Below are 20,149 nucleotides of genomic sequence, written 5' to 3'. Positions count from 1 at the left end.
AGGCTCCTCCGCCTATGGTATTTTCCAGGCAAAAGTGCTGGAGTGGATTGCCATTTCCTTCTCCAGGGGATCTTCCCGACCCAGGAATTGAACTCGGGTCTCCTGCATTGCAGGCAGACGCTTTACTGTCTGCGCCGTGAGGGAAGCCCAGTAGATTACAGTAGTTCCTTAAGTTTAACTTTTCTGGCAAGACACAAATTCTGAAAACGTGGGCCTCTGTGTATCACCATTTTATCACCCTCCACTCCTAGTTCTTTCCTGGTTCTATCACTCACTTAAATTCTGCATGGCATCCCTATGGGCTCCTGGAAGACCCGAGAACCAAGCATCCCTAGCCTCACCCGTCTGTCAGGTTCTGTCAAGCAGCCAGGGTAACGCAAAGGGTTAACGAGTGGTGAGCTGCAGAGCGGCAGGGAGCAAAGCCAATCATGTGTTTAAGCGGGCCCTTACGTCTGGTGTGGGCGGGGCCTTGACGTAGCGTAAAAGGGAAGCGGCGGAAGCCAGGGGGTGAGAGGGCAGAGGAGGGTTAGAGGTTGCTAGGAGGCGGGACGTCTGGGAGAGCACAGGAGCTTTGTCCTTTTCTCCCTGCTCTTCTTTATCCGTAGGGATCGGTAGCTGCGGGGGCAGCCCGGGGCCTGGTGTATGGCCACGGAGTTACGGTGTCCGGACTCCATGCCCTGTCACAATCAGCAAGTAAACTCTGCCTCGACCCAAAACCCTGAGCCGCAGCAAGCTGGAGACCTGATCCTGGCCCACGCTGGGGGAAACAGCGATTCCGCGGCCACGCTGACTCTCCTCAGCGGGCACGCCCATTCTAGCGTACCGGCTGAGCTGGACCCTCAGGCCTCCGGCGGCGCCACCTTCAACTCAGAAAACAACGGTGGCACTGGCAACTATGACGCTTCAGCCAGCGATTCCCTCCTAGGGGACTGCGAAATCTCCCGGCAGATCGGGGCCCAGCTTAAGCTTCTGCCAATGAATGATCAGATCCGGGAGCTGCAGACTATCATCAGGGACAAGTAAGCCAGAGCGGAAGGGGTAGGGGAGGTGGAGGGTCTCGCGGGGGTGGGCAGGGATTGGAAGTGAAATTGGCTAAGGTTCTTGGCGTTGGGAAGCTGGTCTGTTGGGATCTGGGCAGGGCCTTTTCTTTGAGGGGCGGTGTCACGTGACACAGGCCTTCTACTCTCTTTCCCAGTACTGGTGCTTAACGTCGCTTTGTGTAGGGAGGAAGCATTTTAGGTAACCTTCGGTTTCCTCTTTATCTCGAGTCATTCCTCAGTCATTCGAATGACTGATTCCTCATTCATTCGTTCGAATGACTGAATGACTGATTCCTCAGTCATTCGAATCAGGTGAACGTGCTATCTGCTCTGTGCCTCTTCACGTGGGCAGCAACAATTTCTGGGTTATGGGTTTACTACGTTGAACAGATACAGGGCAGATAGCGTAGCTCTTTCACTTCATAACGTTTAACAGATTCCCAAATTGTTTCCTTGTCTCCAGTTTTTCTTTCTTCTACATGTTCCCCCGAATTACTGAACAATTAATCTTCTTAATATACTGCTTTGATTAACTAACTGCCCTACTCAGCAGCCTTCTTTGGTTTCTCTGAGCCTACCAAATAAAGTCAGGATACTTAGATGGACATTAAGGCCCTTCTTCATGGTTCCTAGGAACAGTTCTGAAACAACATCCCAACTTCTGCTCGCACCTGGAATTCTCTTTACTTTTCCTCTGTGTGTTCAAATCCTACCTATTCTTCAACATTAAATGTCTACCTCTGCCAAGAAGCTTTCCTTCAATCATTCTTCCTTGCTAATCTTTCCTTTTTAATGCAAGATTCACCATCTGTTTTGTATGCTGTTGTTTTACTTTTATCTCACTTATTCAATTTTAAGCTACTTGAGGGCAGAAATTTTATCTTTTATATGTTTGAATTCCAGCTATGTCTTTCAAGCAATTGTCACTCAATTACTAAAAGTTCTTTGTAGCTCTTAAAGTTATATTTGTGAAAGTACTATTTAAGGGTTTTTAATTAATCAGTGTTGAAAATTGTGGTCTTGTGAACTAATAAAGTAGTGATCTTAAAAAGTAGGAGGCATAGATTTGGCAGTTGTGGTAGTGGGAACTGAAATAAAACTTATCTGTAAAAAAGAAAATAGGATGATTCTTGTTTCTATAGAGCAAGAGTTACTGACCTTGTGTCTTGGACCTTGTGTTGCACCTGTAGATGGGCTTCAGGGCTTTAGCAAACCTTCAGAAATTATCTGGCAAATGTTATTTGTATGTCTGTTTGTAATTTTTAAAAAATAACATCTTTATTGAGCTATATTTATGTACACACAGTACACCTTTTAAAGTGTACAATCCAATGGATTTAAAGTGTGTTCATTGCTTTGTAACCATCACCACATTAAATTTTAGAACGTTTTTATCACCTCAGTAAGAAAGCCCATACCCATGAGCAGTCACTCCCCATTTCCCTCCAACCTACCAAGAGCCCTAGACAATCACTAAACTACTTTGTCTCTACTGGTGTGCCTATTCTGGACATTTCATGTAAATGGAATCATACAACATGTGGCCTTTTGTGACTAGTTTCTTTTATTTAGCCTAGTATTTTCAAGCTTTACCCATCTTCTATCAGTACACTATTTCTTTTTTGACTAAGTAATATTTCACTATTATGGATATACCACATTTTGTGTATCCATTCATCAGGTGATAGACATTTGGGTGGTTTGGTTTCCATTTTTTGGCTAATATGAATAATGCTACTATGAACATTTGCACATGTCTTTTTATGGGATGAGGATTCCTTTGCTTTCATCAGATTTCACAATTTTTATAAAACTTGGAGAGGTCATGGCATTCAGTATTCATATATGACTATATGACAGTATCAATACTTGATTTTATTTCGTTACTCAGAAAAGCCTGGGTGGTATAGTAAACCTGGGCATAAGCAAAATCTTTTTTTCTTTTTTTTCTTCTGAAATTTGGAGGGAGACAGCAGGATCCAGAGTAATCTTAGGGAAAGATGCTTAGCATCTCTGTGCTTCAGCTTTATTATTTGTAAAATGAGTAAGTTCATAATATCTCATGAAACTCCAAGGAGGCTAAAGCAAGATACTGTCTATGAACATTTATTATAAATTCTGAAGAGCTATGTGCATTTGAGGCATTTTAAGCCTTGATGTTTAGATTTGTGCATGGTTCAGATTGCATAAGTGCTGGTTTTTTTAGCTATTAGGAAACAGTAAAAGGAATTTAACTGTGTGTAGAATTCACATTCTTTTTAAAAACTTTTTGTTGGAGTATAATTGCTTTACAATGTTGTGCTAGTTTCTACTGTACCACAAAATGAGTCAGTTATACATATACTTATATCCCCTTTTTTTTTTAGTTTTTCTTCCTATTTAGGTCACCACAGAGCATTGAGTAGAGTTGCCTGTGCTATATAGTAGGTTCTCATTAATTATCTATTTTGTACATCAGTTCAGTTCAGTCGCTCAGTCGTGTCCAACTCTTTGCGACCCCATGAATCGCAGCATGCCAGGCCTCCCTGTCCATCACCATCTCCTGGAGTTCACTCAAACTCACGTCCATCAAGTCGGTGATGCCATCCAGCCATATCATCCTCTGTCGTCCCCTTCTCCTCCTGCCCCCAATCCCTCCCAGCATCAGAGTCTTTTCCAATGAGTCAACACTTCGCATGAGGTGGCCAAAGTACTGGAGTTTCAGCTTTAGCATCGTTCCTTCCAAAGAAATCCCAGGGCTGATCTCCTTCAGAATGGACTGGTTGGATCTCCTTGCAGTCCAAGGGACTCTCAAGAGTCTTCTCCAACACCACAGTTCAAAGGCATCAATTCTTTGGTGCTCAGCCTTCTTCACAATCCAACTCTCACATCCATACATGACCACAGGAAAAACCATAGCCTTGACTAGACGAAACTTTTTTGGCAAAGTAATGCCTCTGCTTTTGAATATGCTATCTAGGTTGGTCATAACTTTCCTTCCAAGGAGTAAGCGTCTTTTAATTTCATGGCTGCAGTCACCATCTGCAGTGATTTTGGAGCCCCCCAAAATAAAGTCTGACACTGTTTCCACTGTTTCCCCATCTATTTCCCATGAAGTGATGGGACCAGATGCCATGATCTTCGTTTTCTGAATGTTGAGCTTTAAGCCAACTTTTTCACTTTCTACTTTCACTTTCATCAAGAGGCTTTTGAGTTCCTCTTCACTTTCTGCCATAAGGGTGGTGTCATCTGCATATCTGAGGTGATTGATATTTCTCCCGGCAATCTTGATTCCAGCTTGTGTTTCTTCCAGTCCAGCATTTCTCATGATGTACTCTGCATATAAGTTAAATAAGCAGGGTGACAATATATAGCCTTGACGTACTTCTTTTCCTATTTGGAACCAGTCTGTTGTTCCATGTCCAGTTGTGACTGTTACTTCCTGACCTGCATACAGATTTCTCAAGAGGCAGGTCAGGTGGTCTGGTATTCCCATCTCTTTCAGAATTTTCCACAGTTTCTTGTGATCCACAGAGTCAAAGGCTTTGGCATAGTCAATAAAGCAGAAAGAAATGTTTTCCTGGAACTCTCTTGCTTTTTCGATGATCCAGCAGATGTTGGCAATTTGATCTCTGGTTCCTCTGCCTGTTCTAAAACCAGCTTGAACATCTGGAAGTTCACGGTTCACGTATTGCTGAAGCCTGGCTTGGAGAATTTTGAGCATTACTTTACTAGCGTGTGAAATGAGTGCAATCGTGCGGTAGTTTGAGCATTCTTTACCATTGCCTTTCTTTGGGATTAGAATGAAAATGTACCTTTTCCAGTCCTGTGGCCACTGCTGAGTTTTCCAAATTTGCTGGCATATTGAGTGCAGCACTTTCACAGCATCATCTTCCAGGATTTGAAATAGCTCAACTGGAATTCCATCACCTCCACTAGCTTTGTTCGTAGTGATGCTTTCTAAGGCCCACTTGACTTCACATTCCAGGATGTCTGGCTCTAGGTCAGTGATCACACCATCGTGATTATCTGTGTCGTGAAGATCTTTTTTGTACAGTTCTTCTGTGTATTCTTGCCGCATCTTCTTAATATCTTCTGCTTCTGTTAGGTCCATACCATTTCTGTCCTTTATTGTGCCCATCTTTGCATGAAATGTTCCTTTGGTATCTCTGATTTTCTTGAAGAGATCTGTAGTCTTTCCCGTTCTGTTGTTTACCTCTATTTCTTTGCATTGATTGCTGAAGAAGGCATTCTTGTCTCTTGCTATTCTTTGGAACTCTGCATTCAGATGCTTATATCTTTCCTTTGCTCCTTTGCTTTTCACTTCTCTTCTTTTCACAGCTATTTGTAAGGCCTCCCCAGACAGCCATTTTGCTTTTTGCATTTCTTTTCCACGGGGATGGTCTTGATCCCTGTGTCCTGTACAGTGTCACGAACCTCATTCCATAGTTCATCGGGCACTCTATCAGATCTAGGGCCTTAAATCTATTTCTCACTTCCACTGTATGATCATAAGGGATTTGATTTAGGTCATACCTGAATGGTCTAGTGGTTTTCTCTACTTTCTTCAATTTAAGTCTGAATTTGGCAATAAGGAGTTCATGATCTAAGCCATAGTCATCTCCTGGTCTTGTTTTTGCTGACTGTATAGAGCTTCTCCATCTTTGGCTGCAAAGAATATAATCAGTGTGATTTTGGTGTTGACCATCTGGTGATGTCCATGTGTAGAGTCTTCTCTTGTGTTGTTGGAAGAGGGTGTTTGTTATGATCATTGCATTTTCTGGGCAAAACTCTATTAGTCTTTGCCCTGCTTCATTCCATATTCCAAGGCCAAATTTACCTGTTACTCCAGGTGTTTCTTGACTTCCTACTTTTGTACATAGTAGTGTATAAATGTCAATCCCAGTCTCCCACTTTCTCCCACCCTCCCTTCCCCAGTTGGTATTGATAAGTTTGTTCTCTACATCTGTGGCTCTATTTCTGCTTTGCAAATAATCAAAGCTACAGTAATCAAGGCAGTATGGTACTGGTACAAAAACAGAAATATAGATCAATGGAACAGAATAGAAAGTGCAGAGAAAAACTCATGCACCAATGGTCAAGTAACCTGTGACAAAGGAGGCAAGATTATACAGTGGAGAAAAGACAGTTTTTTCAGTAAGTGGTGCTAGCAAAACTCTACTGCTCCATGTAAAAGAATGAAATTAGAATACTCCATAACACCATGCACAAAAATAAACTCAAAATAGCTTAAAGACCTAAATGTAAGGCTGGACACTGTGAAACTCTTATAGGAAAATATAGGCAGAACACTCTAAGTTACGCAGCAAGATCTTTTTTGACCCATCTCTTTAAGTAATGAAAATAAAAAAAAAATAAACAAATGGGACTTAATTGAATTTGAAAGCTTTGCATATCTGTAAAGCAATTTTCCTTCAGTTAAAAGAATTTAAAAAAAAAAGCACTATGTCTGTGTTTCCATTGCTTCCCTGCAAATACTTTCATCAGTATCATCTCTCTACATTCCATGTACATTAATATACAATATTTATCTTTCTCTTTCCGACTTACTTCACTCTGTATAATAGGCTCTAGGTTCATCTACCTCATTAGAACTGACTCAAATGCATACCTTTTTATGGCTGAGTAATATTCCATTGTATATATGTACCACAGCTTCTTTATCCATTCATCTGTCGATGGACATCTAGGTTGCTTCCATGTTCTAGCTATTGTAAATAGTGCTGCAGTGAACATTGGGGTACATGTGTTTTTTTCAATTTTGGTTTCCTTAAAGTATATGCCTAGGAGTTGGTTGATGGGTTATATGGGCTCAGTAAAGGACAGAAATGGTATGGACCTAACAGAAGCAGAAGATATTAAGAAGAGGTGGCAAGAATACACAGAAGAACTGTACAAAAAGGTCTTCACGACCCAGATAATCACGATGGTGTGATCACTGACCTAGAGCCAGACATCCTGGGATGCAAAGTCAAGTGGGCCTTAGGAAGCATCACTACAAACAAAGCTAGTGGAGGTGATGGAATGCCAGTTGAGCTATTTCAAATCCTAAAGATGATGCTGTGAAAGTGCTGCACTCAATATGCCAGCAAATTTGGAAAACTCAGCAGTGGCCACAGGACTGAAAAAGGTCAGTTTTCATTCCAATCCCAAAGAAAGGCAATGCCAAAGAATGCTCACACTACTGCACAATTGCACTCATCTCACATGCTAGTAAAGTAATGCTCAAAATTCTCCAAGCCAGGCTTCAACAATGCATGAACTTTGAACTTCCAGATGTTCAAACTGGTTTTAGAAAAGGCAGTGGAACCAGAGATCAAATTGCCAAGATCTGCTGGATCATCGAAAAAGCAAGAGAGTTCCAGAAAATCATCTATTTCTGCTTTATTGACTATGCCAAAGCCTTTGACTGTGTGAATCACAATAAACTGTGGAAAATTCTGAAAGAGATGGGAATACTAGACCACCTGATCTGCCTCTTGAGGAAGCTGTATGCAGGTCAGGAAGCAACAGTTAGAACTGGACATGGAACAACAGACTGGTTCCAAATAGGAAAAAGAGTACGTCGAGGCTGTATATTGTCACTGTGCTTATTTAACTTATATACAGAGTACATCACACGAAATACTGGGCTGGATGAAGCACAAGCTGAAATCAAGATTGCCGGGAGAAATATCAATAACCTCAGATATGCAGATGACACCACCCTTATGGCAGAAAGTGAAGAGGAACTAAAAAGCCTCTTGATGGAAGTGAAAGTGGAGAGTGAAAAAGTTGGCTTAAAGCTCAACTTTCTGAAAACAAAGACCATGGCATCTGGTCCCATCACTTCATGGCAAATAGATGGAGAATCAGTGGAAACTGTGGCAGACTTTATTTTTTTGAGCTCCAGTATTACTGCAGATGGTGACTGCAGCCTTGAAATTAAAAGACGCTTACTCCTTGGAAGAAAAGTTATGATCAACCTAGACAGCATATTCAAAAGCAGAGACATTACTTTGCCAACAAAGGTCCATCTAGTTAAGGCTATGGTTTTCCCATTAGTCATGTAGGGATGTGAGAGTTGGACTATAAAGAAAGTTGAGTACGGAAGAATTGATGCTTTTGAACTGTGATGTTGAAAAGACTCTTGAGAGTCCCTTGCACTACAAGGAGATCCAACCAGTCCATCCTAAAGTAAATCAGTCCTGAATATTCACTGGAAGGACTGAAACTGAAACTCCAGTACTTTGGCCACCTGATGAGAAGAGCTGAATCATTTGAAAAGACCCTGATTCTGGGAAAGATTGAAGGCGGGAGGAGAAGGGGACGACAGAGGATGAGATCATTGGATGGCATCACCGACTCAATGGATGTGAGTTGGAGTAAACTCTGGGAGTTGGTGGTGAACAGGGAGGCCTGGCATGCTGCAGTCCATGGGGTCACAAAGAGTCGGACACGACTGAGCGACTGAACTAACTAATGATGGGTTTTTTTCCTAGTGTTTTTTTTTTTTTTTTTTTTTTAGGAATCTCCGTACCTTCTTCCATGGTGGCTATGTCAATTTACATTCCCACCAACAGTGCGAGAGAGTTCGGTTTTCTCCACACCCTCTCCAGGATATACTGTTTGTAGACTTTTTAATAATGGCCATTCTGACCTGTATGAGGTGATATCTCATTGTAGTTTTGATTAGCATTTCTCTAATAATGAGTGATGTTGAGCATCTTTTCATGTGTTTGTTAGCCATCTGTGTGTCTTTGGAGAAATGTCTGTTAAGGTTCTTTTCCCACTTTTTGATTGGGTTGTTTGTTTTTCTGTTATTGGCTTGTATGAACTGCTTATATATTTTGGAAATTAATCTTTTGTCAGTTGTTTCATTTGCTATTATTTTCTCCCATTCTGTGGGTTGTCTTTTCATCTTGTTTACAGTTTCCTTTGTTGTGCAAAAGCTTTTAAGTTTAATTAGGTCCCACTTATTTATTTTTGTTTTCATTTCCATTACTCTAGGTGGTGGGTCCTAGAGGATCTTGCTTTGATTTATGTCATTGAGTGTTCTGCCAATGTTTTCCTCTAAGAGTTTCATAGTTTCTGGTCTTATATTTAGGTCTTGGTACTGATGAAATTATTTGCAGGGCAGTGATGGAGACACAGACATAGAGAACAGACTTATGAACATGGAGGCAGGGGGAGGAAGAAGAGGGTGGGATGTATAGAGACAATAACATGGAAACTTACATTACCATATGTAAAATATATAGCCAATGGGAATTTGCTGTATGACTCAGGAAACTGGAACAGGGGGTCTGTAACAACCTAGAAGGGTGGGATGAGGGGGGAGATGGGAGGGAGGTTCAAGAGGGGGGGAACATATGGCTGATTCATGTTGATGTTTGGTGGAAACCAACAAAATTCTGTAAAGCAATTATCCTTCAATTAAAAAATAAATTACAAGAAAAAACTTTCGTACAGCAAAGGTAACCATAAACAAAATGAAAGACAACCAGAATGGGAGAAAATATTTTCAACAAAGCAATCAACAAGGGATTAATCTCCAAAATATAGAACTCACATTCTTATTAAAAAAAAAAAAAAAAAAACACGGAGAGAGCCTAGATAATTTTTATCCTGCTATGATACAGAATAGAAAAACTCACTACAATTTTTCATAACCAATTGATGCTAATTTTGATAACTAATTGACATGGAAGCCTGTCATGCTGCAGTCTGTGGGATCATAAAGAGTTGGACACGACTGAGCGTCTGAACTGAACTGGATCAATGTTTAGTTATTTAGAATGGAGACACTTAGTTTTGTTTTTGTTACTCAAATCTGTTTGTTAATAGAGGCCTCTGTTCCTTTATCTTCAAAAATTGGTATCCTCTCACACAAAGAGGATCTGTTGTTTCATCCCCTTTGGGGGACTGGTGTAGAGTGCTGGTGGTTAAAGCAGCTATATTTACATGGCTATAGTTATCGTACCTATCACAGTCTGTCTTCCTTGGACCCTTATGCTCTTCTCTATTTTGATGTGACATTATGTATATGCACTATGGAACTGTCTCATGATGGAAGCCATTGGAGTACTTGTTATTCCTTTTATTGTTCCTGGTCCTTAGTATCTATTTACTGAAGGAATTGCTTTCTAAATTGACTTTGGCATGAAGAAATGGAGTTGAATAAGAGGACTGCATGTTGTAAATACATAAAGCAGGTAATGTTGAGAACATTGCACTGATTTTAAATGTGTTTATTTTTTTGAACTGCACAGTATTTGCAACATAATATGTTGGTTGTATTATTGAATTTCAAAGAAATGGTTTTCTGAGTATCCAGTAATCTAAATATCAAATGATCAGATAATTTACTCAGTCACACAGGTGTCACTGGTGAACTCAGAAAGAAACAACTGCTTCATTTACAGTTTTTGTTGCTGCAATGGATTTAAACCACACATCCTTCCCTTTCTGCCTCCTTTATATATTAAACGCAGCAAAATCTGAGTGTAATGCACAGTTCGCTTGAACATAGTTGATGACTTCATATATAAGGCAGTGCAGTGTATTGAAAAGATCACCCCCTGCACTGCCGTTGTTGTTGTTGTTGGTTTTCGTCTCCTGAAACATTAAAGTAAAGCTGTTTCATGAACTATTGCATGTTTCCTGTATATTTGCCCTCAAAGGGATTTTGCCATGGCAGCAGGCAGCTTGGATGAAAGTTGAACAATCTTATTTTAGTCCATGAAATAGCATTAAAGAAGGAGCGCATTCAGCCTTGTGGACTTTTTTAGTCACCTGATGGGAAGACCGTTAACCTCAGGATGGATGAACATCCTGTGCAGCCATAATATGAAGGCAGCTTGATGTGATTTGAGTCATTTGTCTTGGTAATGTTCTTAACCAATGCTGTTCATTTGAATTGCTTGGGGAGTCTTTTTTTTTTTTTTTGGAACCCATCCTTAGAGTTGAATAGTAGTTGGGTGGAATCTGAGTGCTTATAGCTTTTAAGATACCACATGTGTTTGTGCTGTACTCAGTCTGGGCCACTGACCATGGGAGAATGGCTATTCTCCCTCGTATTGTGATTTCACTGGTTTTGGTTGTGGGGTATAGGCTGAACCAGGGATTCTAAATTGCACAGAGCCAGCCTAGAGAGCCTGGCCTGCCATCACCCTGAGACTGGAGAAATCTCAGAACCCCTTCAACTTGTACAAAACCAAAAAGTCAATCACAGAAAACACTGTGACCTACAAGTTATTTAAATCATGGACATGATTTTGGTTTTCTGTGTGAATTTTCTAACTGGCTTAAGGCCAGGAGTGAGGATGTTGCTTCTTTATACATGTCTCTGTTGTATTTTCCAATGCTGGAAAAGACTGATGCTGGGAAAGATAGAAGGCAGGAGGAGAAGGGGATGACAGAGGATGAGATGGTTGGATGGCATCACCAGCTCAATGGACATGAGTTTGAACGAACTCCGGGAAATAGTGAAGGACAGGGAAGCCTAGTGTGCTGCAGTTCATGGCGTCACAAAGAGTCGGACACAACTGAGCTACTGAACAACTTATTTTTCTACCTGATCTCAAATGTTTGCATTGAACTCTGCCTTGAGGTGTGAATAAATAATGCCACTGTTTTATGAGATTCTTAAGGCTCTAAAGAGCTGTGGTCCTGATGACTTGTATTTGGCAGGTAGCACTCTATAAACTATTTTTTGTTTTTGTTTTTCACATCAGATTAGGTTTGCTCCAAGACTGGGTTTTTTTTTGTTGTTGTTGTTTTGTTTTGTTTTTGAGGGGGAAGGGAGGAGGAGGAAAATAATTTCTAAATCATCTGCATACCATGACAAACATTGGAGCTATTCTTTTTGAATGATAACATAAAAAAGTAGCTATGGTAGTAGAGCTTGCTCTTCCTGATGGCTCAGTGGTAAAGAATCTACCTGCAGTGTAGGAGCGAAGATTTGATCCCTGGGTTGGGAAGATCCCCTGGAAGAGGGCGTGGCAACCCACTCCAGTATTCTTGCCTGGAGAATCCCCATGGACAGAGGAGCCTACCAGGTTATAGTCCATGGGGTTGCAAGAGTGGGACATGATTTGGTGACTAAACTACCACAACCACCATGGAAGTAGAGCTTATGTTTTTTGGATCTTCCACTAAACATTAACTCTTAGTGAAACAGTTTTTTGGTTTAAACTTGCCAGAAAAGCTTCTATTTTTACTTCCCTTTAACCTGTTGCTTAAACAAAAACAAACAAGATCATATTGGGCTAAAACTGAGTCCGAATTAGTTCTTCCTCCTTAGCTTAGGTTGCTCGGTAAATACAGGACTCCCAGTTAAATTTGAGTTCAGATAAACAGTGAATACTTTTTCTTAGTATAAATATATCCTAAACACTGTATGTGACACACTTCTAAAATACAAATTTAGCTGGGTGTCCTGTATTTTTATTTGCTAAATGTGGCAACTTTATGCCCAGACTTAACTTCTCCCACAGCAAATGCTAAAGGCAATCCTTGTGTATAATCCTCATTTTCAAAAATAGTACCTAATTCAATACTTCTAGGGTTTGATTTATTTTTTTTACTTATTTTGAATCTTTTTTTGTATTTACGGGGTTTGATTTAAATTAAATTGTCTTTTAAGTTATGAGTCACAGGTTTTAATTTAATCATTTGAATAAGGTGTATTCTTGTATTAACCTTAATTATATATCCTTTATATTCACAAAGAAGGGCAATGCCAAAGAGTGTTCAAACTACCACAAAATTGCACTCACTTCACATGCTAACATAGCAATGCTCAAAATTCTCCAAGCCAGGCTTCAATAGTACATGAATCGAGAACTTCCAGATGTTCAAGCTGCATTTAAAAAAGGCAGAGGAACTAGAGGTCGAACTGCCAACATCTGTTGGATCATAGAAAAAGCAAGAGAATTCCAGAAAAACATCTACTTCTGCCTCATTGACTGTGCTAAAGCCTTTGACTGTGTGGATCACAACAAACTGGAAAATTCTTAAAGAGATGGGACCTTACCTGCCTCCTGCAAAACCTATATGCAGGTCAAGAAGCAACTATTAGAACCGGACATGGAACAATGGATTGATTCCAAATTGGGAAAGGAGTATGTCAAGGCTGTATAATGTCACCCTGCTTATTTAACTTATATGCAGAGTACATCATGTGAAATGCCAGGCTGGATGAAGCACAAGCTGAAATCAGGATTGCCAGGAGAAGTATCAATAACCTCATATGCAGATGACACCACACTTATGGCATAAATCTAAGAACTAAAGAGCCTCTTGAGGAGAGTGAAAAAGCTGGCTGGCTTAAAACTCAGCATTCAGAAAACAAAGATCATGGCATCCGGTCCCATCACTTCATGGAAAGGAGATGGGGAAACAATGGAAACAGTGACAAATGTTATTTTTTGGGGGGCTCCAAAATCACTGCAGATGGTGACTGCAGCCATGACATTAAAGGACTCATACTCCTTGGAAGGAAAGCTATGACTAAGCTGGACAGCATATTAAAATGCAGACATTACTTTGCTGACAAAGGTCTGTCTGGTTAAAGCTATGGTTTTCCAGTAGTCATGTATGAATGTGAGAGTTGGACTATAAAGAAGGCTGAGTGCTGAAAAATTGATGCTTTTGAACTGTGATGTTGGAGAATACTCTTGTGAGTCCCTTGGACTGTAAGGAGATCAAACCAGTCAATCCTAAAGGAAATCAATCCTGAATATTCATTAGAAGGACTGATGCTGAAACTGAAACCAATACTTTGGCCACCTGATGCAAAGAACCAGCTAGAAAAGACCCTGATGCTGGGAAAGATTGAAGGCAGTAGAAGGGGATGACAGAGGATGAGATGGTTGGATAGCATCTCTGATTCAATGGATATGAGTTTGAGCAAGCTCCGGGAGATGGTGAAGGGCAGGGAAGCCTGGTGTGCTGCAGTCCATGGGGTTGTGAAGAGTTGGACATGACTGAGCGACTGAACAACAACAACAATAAACTCTTTACAAGCCGCATTATAATAGTAGCTTCTCCATCTTAAAAAGGAACATTTTAATGATTTGCCTGCCAGAATCTTTATTTCATTATTTGCATTGTTTGTAAATGCCCATCTGATTCACAGGGAGATAAATATCATTAAAATACACCTAAAAACTGGTTACTTTTTAGTAAACATTCCCTTATTATAGCAAAATATAGATAATAGCTTTATTCAGGGACTTAGCTTCAGGCTGGGGAGAACCTTGGAATTCTTCATCTCTGTAAGCCTCTCTACTTTCATTACTAAAAAAGTGGTATTGATAATAGCAGACTCTACTTGTTAAGATTATATGAGGATTAGATCAGATAATGTATCAAAAGTGCTTAGTACTTAGCACCAAGGAAGCTTTTAACAAATGATGATCTGTGGGAAAGGGAATAATATATGTATATTACTGTTACCTGTTGTTACTTTTGGACCATTTAAGTAAATGCTTGTAAATAAATCTGTATGCTTGTGCGTGTGTGTACAGTTATTAAAATTATTTTTCTTATCAAGAGGTGAGGTTTTCAAGTTTATTTTGAACAGATAAGTAGCATGTAGTGATCAAATGGCAGTTTCTGCTCTAGAAATTGAAGTTGTAATTGCCCCAGGAAAGGATGTCTTCCAAAATACTAGAGAATTCCTCTAGTGGTGGTGGTAGTGGTAGTAGTAGTAGTAGCAGCAAGAGCAAAGTAGTTAGTAGTAGTAGTGAGGTCTAGTAAGAAGAGAGGAGAAGATCTCTACTTGAAGTCTTAATTTTTTCATATTATAAAACATTCCTCTCATAGTTCCATATATTGTGGATGATAAGTAAATACCTATTGGCCCATTTTGAAAGAAAGGTCAGAGATTTCTCCTGATTTCATCTTGGTTTGGGTCTGCTTTGAGATGTCCATGTTTTAAACTATATTCAATTACTGTAGCTTCCCTGGAAACTTTAAAGTGCTTTATACACTGTCTTAAGTAGGGAAGAGTCCGATTTGCCAAATCCACATTGAAGTGAGGATATGGTTTCTGGCGTGATTCTCATTCTTTTGTTGTTTCACTGTGAAATATATATATTTTTTAATGGTATCTTTGGCTTTCATTTTGTTACTACAGATGTGTGGCACTTTTGTTGGGCAAAGTGTCAGGATAAGTTGGCACTTTTCTCAGATATGGTTGTTGCTGCTAAGTCTTTTCAGTTGTGTCCAACTCTGTGCAACCCCGTAGCCGGCAGCCCACCAGGCTCCCCGTCCCTGGGATTCTCCAGGCAAGAACACTGGAGTGGGTTGCCATTTCCTTCTCCAATGCATGAAAGTGAAAAGTGAAAGGGAAGTCGCTCAGTCGTGTCCGACTCTTAGCGACCCCATGGACTGCAGCCTACCAGGCTCCTCCGTCCATGGGATTTTCCAGGCAAGAGTACTGGAGTGCGTTGCCATTGCCTTCTCCGGTCAGATATGGTTAGGTCTGCATTATTAATCCTATTTGGAGTTCACACAACTTAAAAGGTACTCAACATTAATTAGATTTCTGTGCTTTGAATTATGAGCGCCTGGATATCACTGTTTAAATATTTGAATATATTATACAATAATCCAGGGGTGTGTGTCAGTGTGTTTGTTGTTTTGTGATGATCTTGTATTAGATTTTATTTGGGAAAGTTATCAGATACAAAATGATTAAAATGTCTCTCAAAACTTTGTTTACAGTATCACAGATTTTTTTAAAGAATGGTTTTGAGACAGAGGTGAATAGAGTTATGATTTGAAACCAAGTATATGGAGTGAATAAGATCTGGGATCTGGTTTACATTAAAACATCTTTATTAACACATACTTTAGTCCAGTGTTGGGTCTAAAGTAGAGGCCTAGAGATTATATGCAACTTGATTTATCTAACAGGAAATATCTGCTTAATGAAACTCTGGTGTTAACAATGTAAAGGATTTAGATGTGGATATTGAAGAACACTGTGGGTTTTGTTCAAAATGCAACCAATTTACTGTATTCTAGCTTTACTTTAATTTCTAAATTGATTCAAAGTGAATGGAATGAGTCTGAAGTCTGTCAAAAACAGCAGTGTATAGGTTAGTAATTACTGTTTATAGTGGGATGACTGAGTTTTACTGGAAGTTAAATAACTATCAAGAGATGATAGTTCTTATTAGGTTCTCACATTGTGTACTTTTTTTGGAATGTAGAGAAATGTTTATCATGCAAAAGTTGTCAACTGAAGCTGATATTTTTAAGGAGAATGTGAAGATGTTAAAATGTTTCATTCTAAAGTAAAATAATGAATTTGAACAACTCCAATCTCTTAACCTAATATAACTTTTCTTTGTAATATATTTATGTGTAACTGATCAGAAATTAAAGACAAGTATTTCAGGTGTGTTCTCAAAATATATTACTGGATATTTTTTTAAGACTTTTCTTAAAGAATCCAGACTTTCCTACCTTATTGAAAAACTGTGTTCTGGCTGTTTAGACAAGTTTATGTAGGTCTACCAAACAGGGTAGTAGTCTTCAGTATTTTCTTTTGTGTGTGTGTGTGGTTCACTGACTTCTACTTCTTTGACAAGCATGTTGTGAAGACTTATTATAGAAATGAAAGGTGCTGATGTAATAGTATATTTTCATTTGAAAACTGCAATACATAAAATAAAGCCTGTTTTATTTATTTATTTATTTTGGTTGTGCTGGGTCTTCGTTGCTATGTAGGCTTTTTTCTAGTTGCAGTGAGTGGAGGCTACTCTGTAGCTGCCATGTGGGGGTTTCTCATTACAGTGGCTTCTCTTGTTGTGGAGCATGCGCTCTAGGGTGTGTGGGCTTCAGTAGTTGTGGCACATTGGCTCAGTAGTTGTGGCTGCTGGGCTCTGGAGCACAGGCTCAATAGTTGTGGCACATGGGCTTAGTTACTCCACTACATGTGGAATCTTCCTGGATCAGGGACTGAACTGGTGTTTCCTGCACTGGCAGGCAGTTCTTTACCACTGGGCCACCAGGGGAGCCCCTAAAGCCTGTTTTAAATGAGCTCTCTGTGTATAGTCATGTGGATAGAGTTTTCTGAGTTTAGGGAGTATTTATATATAAAGAATACAGACCTAGATGTATATTCTTGCTATATTTTAGAGAGTTAGTATCTGTAATAATGAAAGAACTGTGGTTACTCTAAGAAACCTAACTCCATTTGTGTAAGGGATATTTCATTGCTTTTTCCTGTCAGAGAAATAAATGCAGCTTGAAAAAGAGTTGTGATTAATGGTATACTGAGATAATATATGCTCGCATATGCCATTTTGATGCTATGTTGGGGAATATTTTAGGTATGCAATGGGCAGGCAGATGGGGATTATTACGTATATAAACTGTAAATCAGTCAGATCATTTAAGTTACATGAGAGAAGGAGAAGGAACAATAATACATTTTTACAAAAGAAAAAAATGTCAGCCTTATAACATTTCCCTTTTGGCTGTTTTAACAGTTTGTGGGTGGGTGCAACCTTGGGTTATTATTACTTGGGTACCTCAGGATCTGAAAATACTGACCAGAAGGAATTGTACAGGAAATTGGTAGAAAGATCTATGGAATAAGCTATTTGATTGAAAAATGGAACAATTTATCAATAGTTTGCAAAAGAGGTCTTGTTAATTAGGTTATGTGTTCTTGGAAGCAATAACAAAAATAGACGATTAACTTGTTTGTACAGTTCTCATTCCAGAAAGAATTAGAGGCAAAGTAGATGGTTACTTATGTTGGTAATAAGCATTTTAAATTGGGATGAATGGTGCGTGAGAATGGGGAGAACCTGGTTTTCTTACTGCAATTTTTTTTTCTTAACTTAAGCTCTGGATATGCTGCCATTTTCCAGGAGGAACTTGTTCATCTCCTGGTTGAAGAGTATATACTTGAGCAGTTCAGTGGGAGACTACATGATCTTTTCAATTTCTGTCTCTAATGATATCAGATGAGCATTTTCAATAATATCAAGTCATTCCATTTAGGTTCCTGAATCCTAGTGAAAAATATCATGTCTCAATAATAGTCTATTACAGGTAAGCTTTTATCATGTAATAGGTTTTAATATCTGTGTTACTGTATATATGTTAAGTAATATTTCACTTTAAAGCTCTAATCTAGACTAAAACTTGTACTTTTTTTTTTAGGACAGCCAGTAGAGGGGACTTCATGTTTTCTGCGGATCGTTTGGTAGGTGGATGGAGGTTTTCAATCTTCATTTCATTGTTGTTCCTAGTGTTAGAATCATAGTAGCCCAAGGGGCTTTTTGTTTGAGAACATTCTGAGGTTGAGAGAGATGGTACCAAGTAACATCTTGCTAGACTTTGCAAGTGTTGTTTCTACTCTTTCATTAAAACTCTGCCTCAATTCCATTCACCTCAAATCATTGTCTACGAACTCACTGTCTATAGTTCTGATGTACCACTACTTTTCAAGTGGATCTTGGTAACTTGATCCTCAGTCTTAAGTACCTCTTCTTAGGTCAGTGAAGTGAAGTAAATTAAAAGGAAACCAAAGATGTAAAGAGACCTAGTAGTTACCCTTGTGGTGTCCATAGAATGCACAAAAGCTAATAGCTATCTTATAGTTTACATGGGGATGGATATCTATCTTGCCTCTTATTTTCTGTAGTATCTTCACATGTGGATACTGTCTACACATAGGGAATTCCTGTTAAGAATTGACCAAGCCCAATTCTGTTTAGCTAGTGTCATCTGAGAGGATCTCAGGCCAAACTGGGCTGTCTTAGGTAAGCCCTGTTTACTTCTTGTGTGTATATCTAAGTTTGTTTCGTGCTTGGAATGAGGTTGACAGATGTTCTACTGTGGTTCCTAGTATTCATCACTTCGTGAAATATACATTGAACTCATGTGAGTCAGACACTGTGCCAGACTGTGTTGTAGGTGGGAGGAGATTCAGTGGTAAAGCATAAAGACATGGTCCCTGATCTTGTGTGGTTTACAGTATAAATACTATTCTCATTGTTTAGTCTGGGAAAGAAAGAAAAGTGACTTATTAAGCTTATAGTTATAACCAGATACTAGATAGTAGAAGATAGATTATTAAAGGGAATGTGATGATGTTGTATAGGGGGAGGTATGAAACTCTTCATTTGCATTTTTCCTAGGGAAGTCTTTATTCCAAAAGAGTATAGACAGCACATATTCTACTTTTGACTTTTATGTATTCTTGGTTCAAAGGCCACTTCTATTTGAGCTTCCAGGGGCAGTAAAAATCCTTGGATTGCATCAAGATAAATGTAGTTGACATTCTTGGAGTGATAGGTTATTCTTTTTGCTTTTATCAAACCAAAGGGTTCAAGACAGTTGTGTCAGTGGCTGCTGTGGGGGGAAACAGAGATCTTGGTGTTCACTGATAGAAAATGATTTCTCTCTCTTTCTTCCTTTTGCTCTCCTTGTGCCATTTTCCTATAGAACATAGGAATTAAGATCATGGTTATTATCAAATGCTTGCTTGAAAGGGCAGGCATTATATCTTAGTCAAATGAGATAATAAGGACCCGGGGCAAAATTCACCTGAGTGGATGGTAATTTTGGACCTCTCTGTTCTCTGAAGTTAGATGTGAAGGTCCTGATATTGGGGGTGCGGGGTGTGGAAGGTCAGTTGTGGTTGTGGTAGGGACTGGAGCTGTTGAGGTTTCTGATGATGGGGATTTCTAGTATACTGTCTCTTCTAGCACAGGGGTCCTGTTATAGTTGACATTAATTCTGTCCTGAATTTGTCAGGATTGGCTTTCCTGGCACTCAGATTTTGAATTTTAACTCTTGAGAAGAGGTTAAACCCTTCTTCTGGTTTATGTTCTCCTGTAAATCTTGGACACACTAATTCTTGTCCCAAAGTTGGAGGAGATGGGCAGGTGGTAAGACTCTTTGGAGGAGTATTACTAGAAGGAAAACAAGGCTCTTCAAAGAAAATGATCCTCATCTTTCTTTGTACTTTGCTCATAAGAAACATTAATCTCTACAGATGGTGGTGGCTAGAGGTGAGTATGCACACACACACACACACACAGTATTCATGAGGTTCCTGGACCCTCTGGTACTCCAGGTTGACACAGTGCAGCCCA

General features: G+C 39.5%; 1 protein-coding gene across 2 annotated transcripts in view; it reads left to right on the top strand.

Moving 5' to 3' along the window:
* Positions 1-465: 465 nt before the first annotated feature.
* UPRT (uracil phosphoribosyltransferase homolog) overlaps positions 466-20,149 on the top strand; it is a 30,248-nt gene continuing 10,564 nt past the window's right edge. Inside the window, exons 1-2 of one of the 2 annotated variants that reach the window (XM_061409677.1) lie at positions 466-1,019; positions 18,210-18,252. In XM_061409677.1, the coding sequence (XP_061265661.1) occupies positions 643-1,019; positions 18,210-18,252 (420 nt within the window). In that variant the 5' untranslated portion in view covers positions 466-642. The remainder of the gene's footprint in view (positions 1,020-18,209; positions 18,253-20,149) is intronic. The other variant, XM_061409678.1, reaches the window with a different exon arrangement.

This window comes from Bos javanicus, chromosome X (genome assembly GCF_032452875.1).
Source record: "Bos javanicus breed banteng chromosome X, ARS-OSU_banteng_1.0, whole genome shotgun sequence".
Lineage (NCBI taxonomy): Eukaryota > Metazoa > Chordata > Mammalia > Artiodactyla > Bovidae > Bos > Bos javanicus.
Note: the sequence above shows the minus strand (reverse complement) of the source record. Positions and strands in the feature narration are given on the sequence as shown.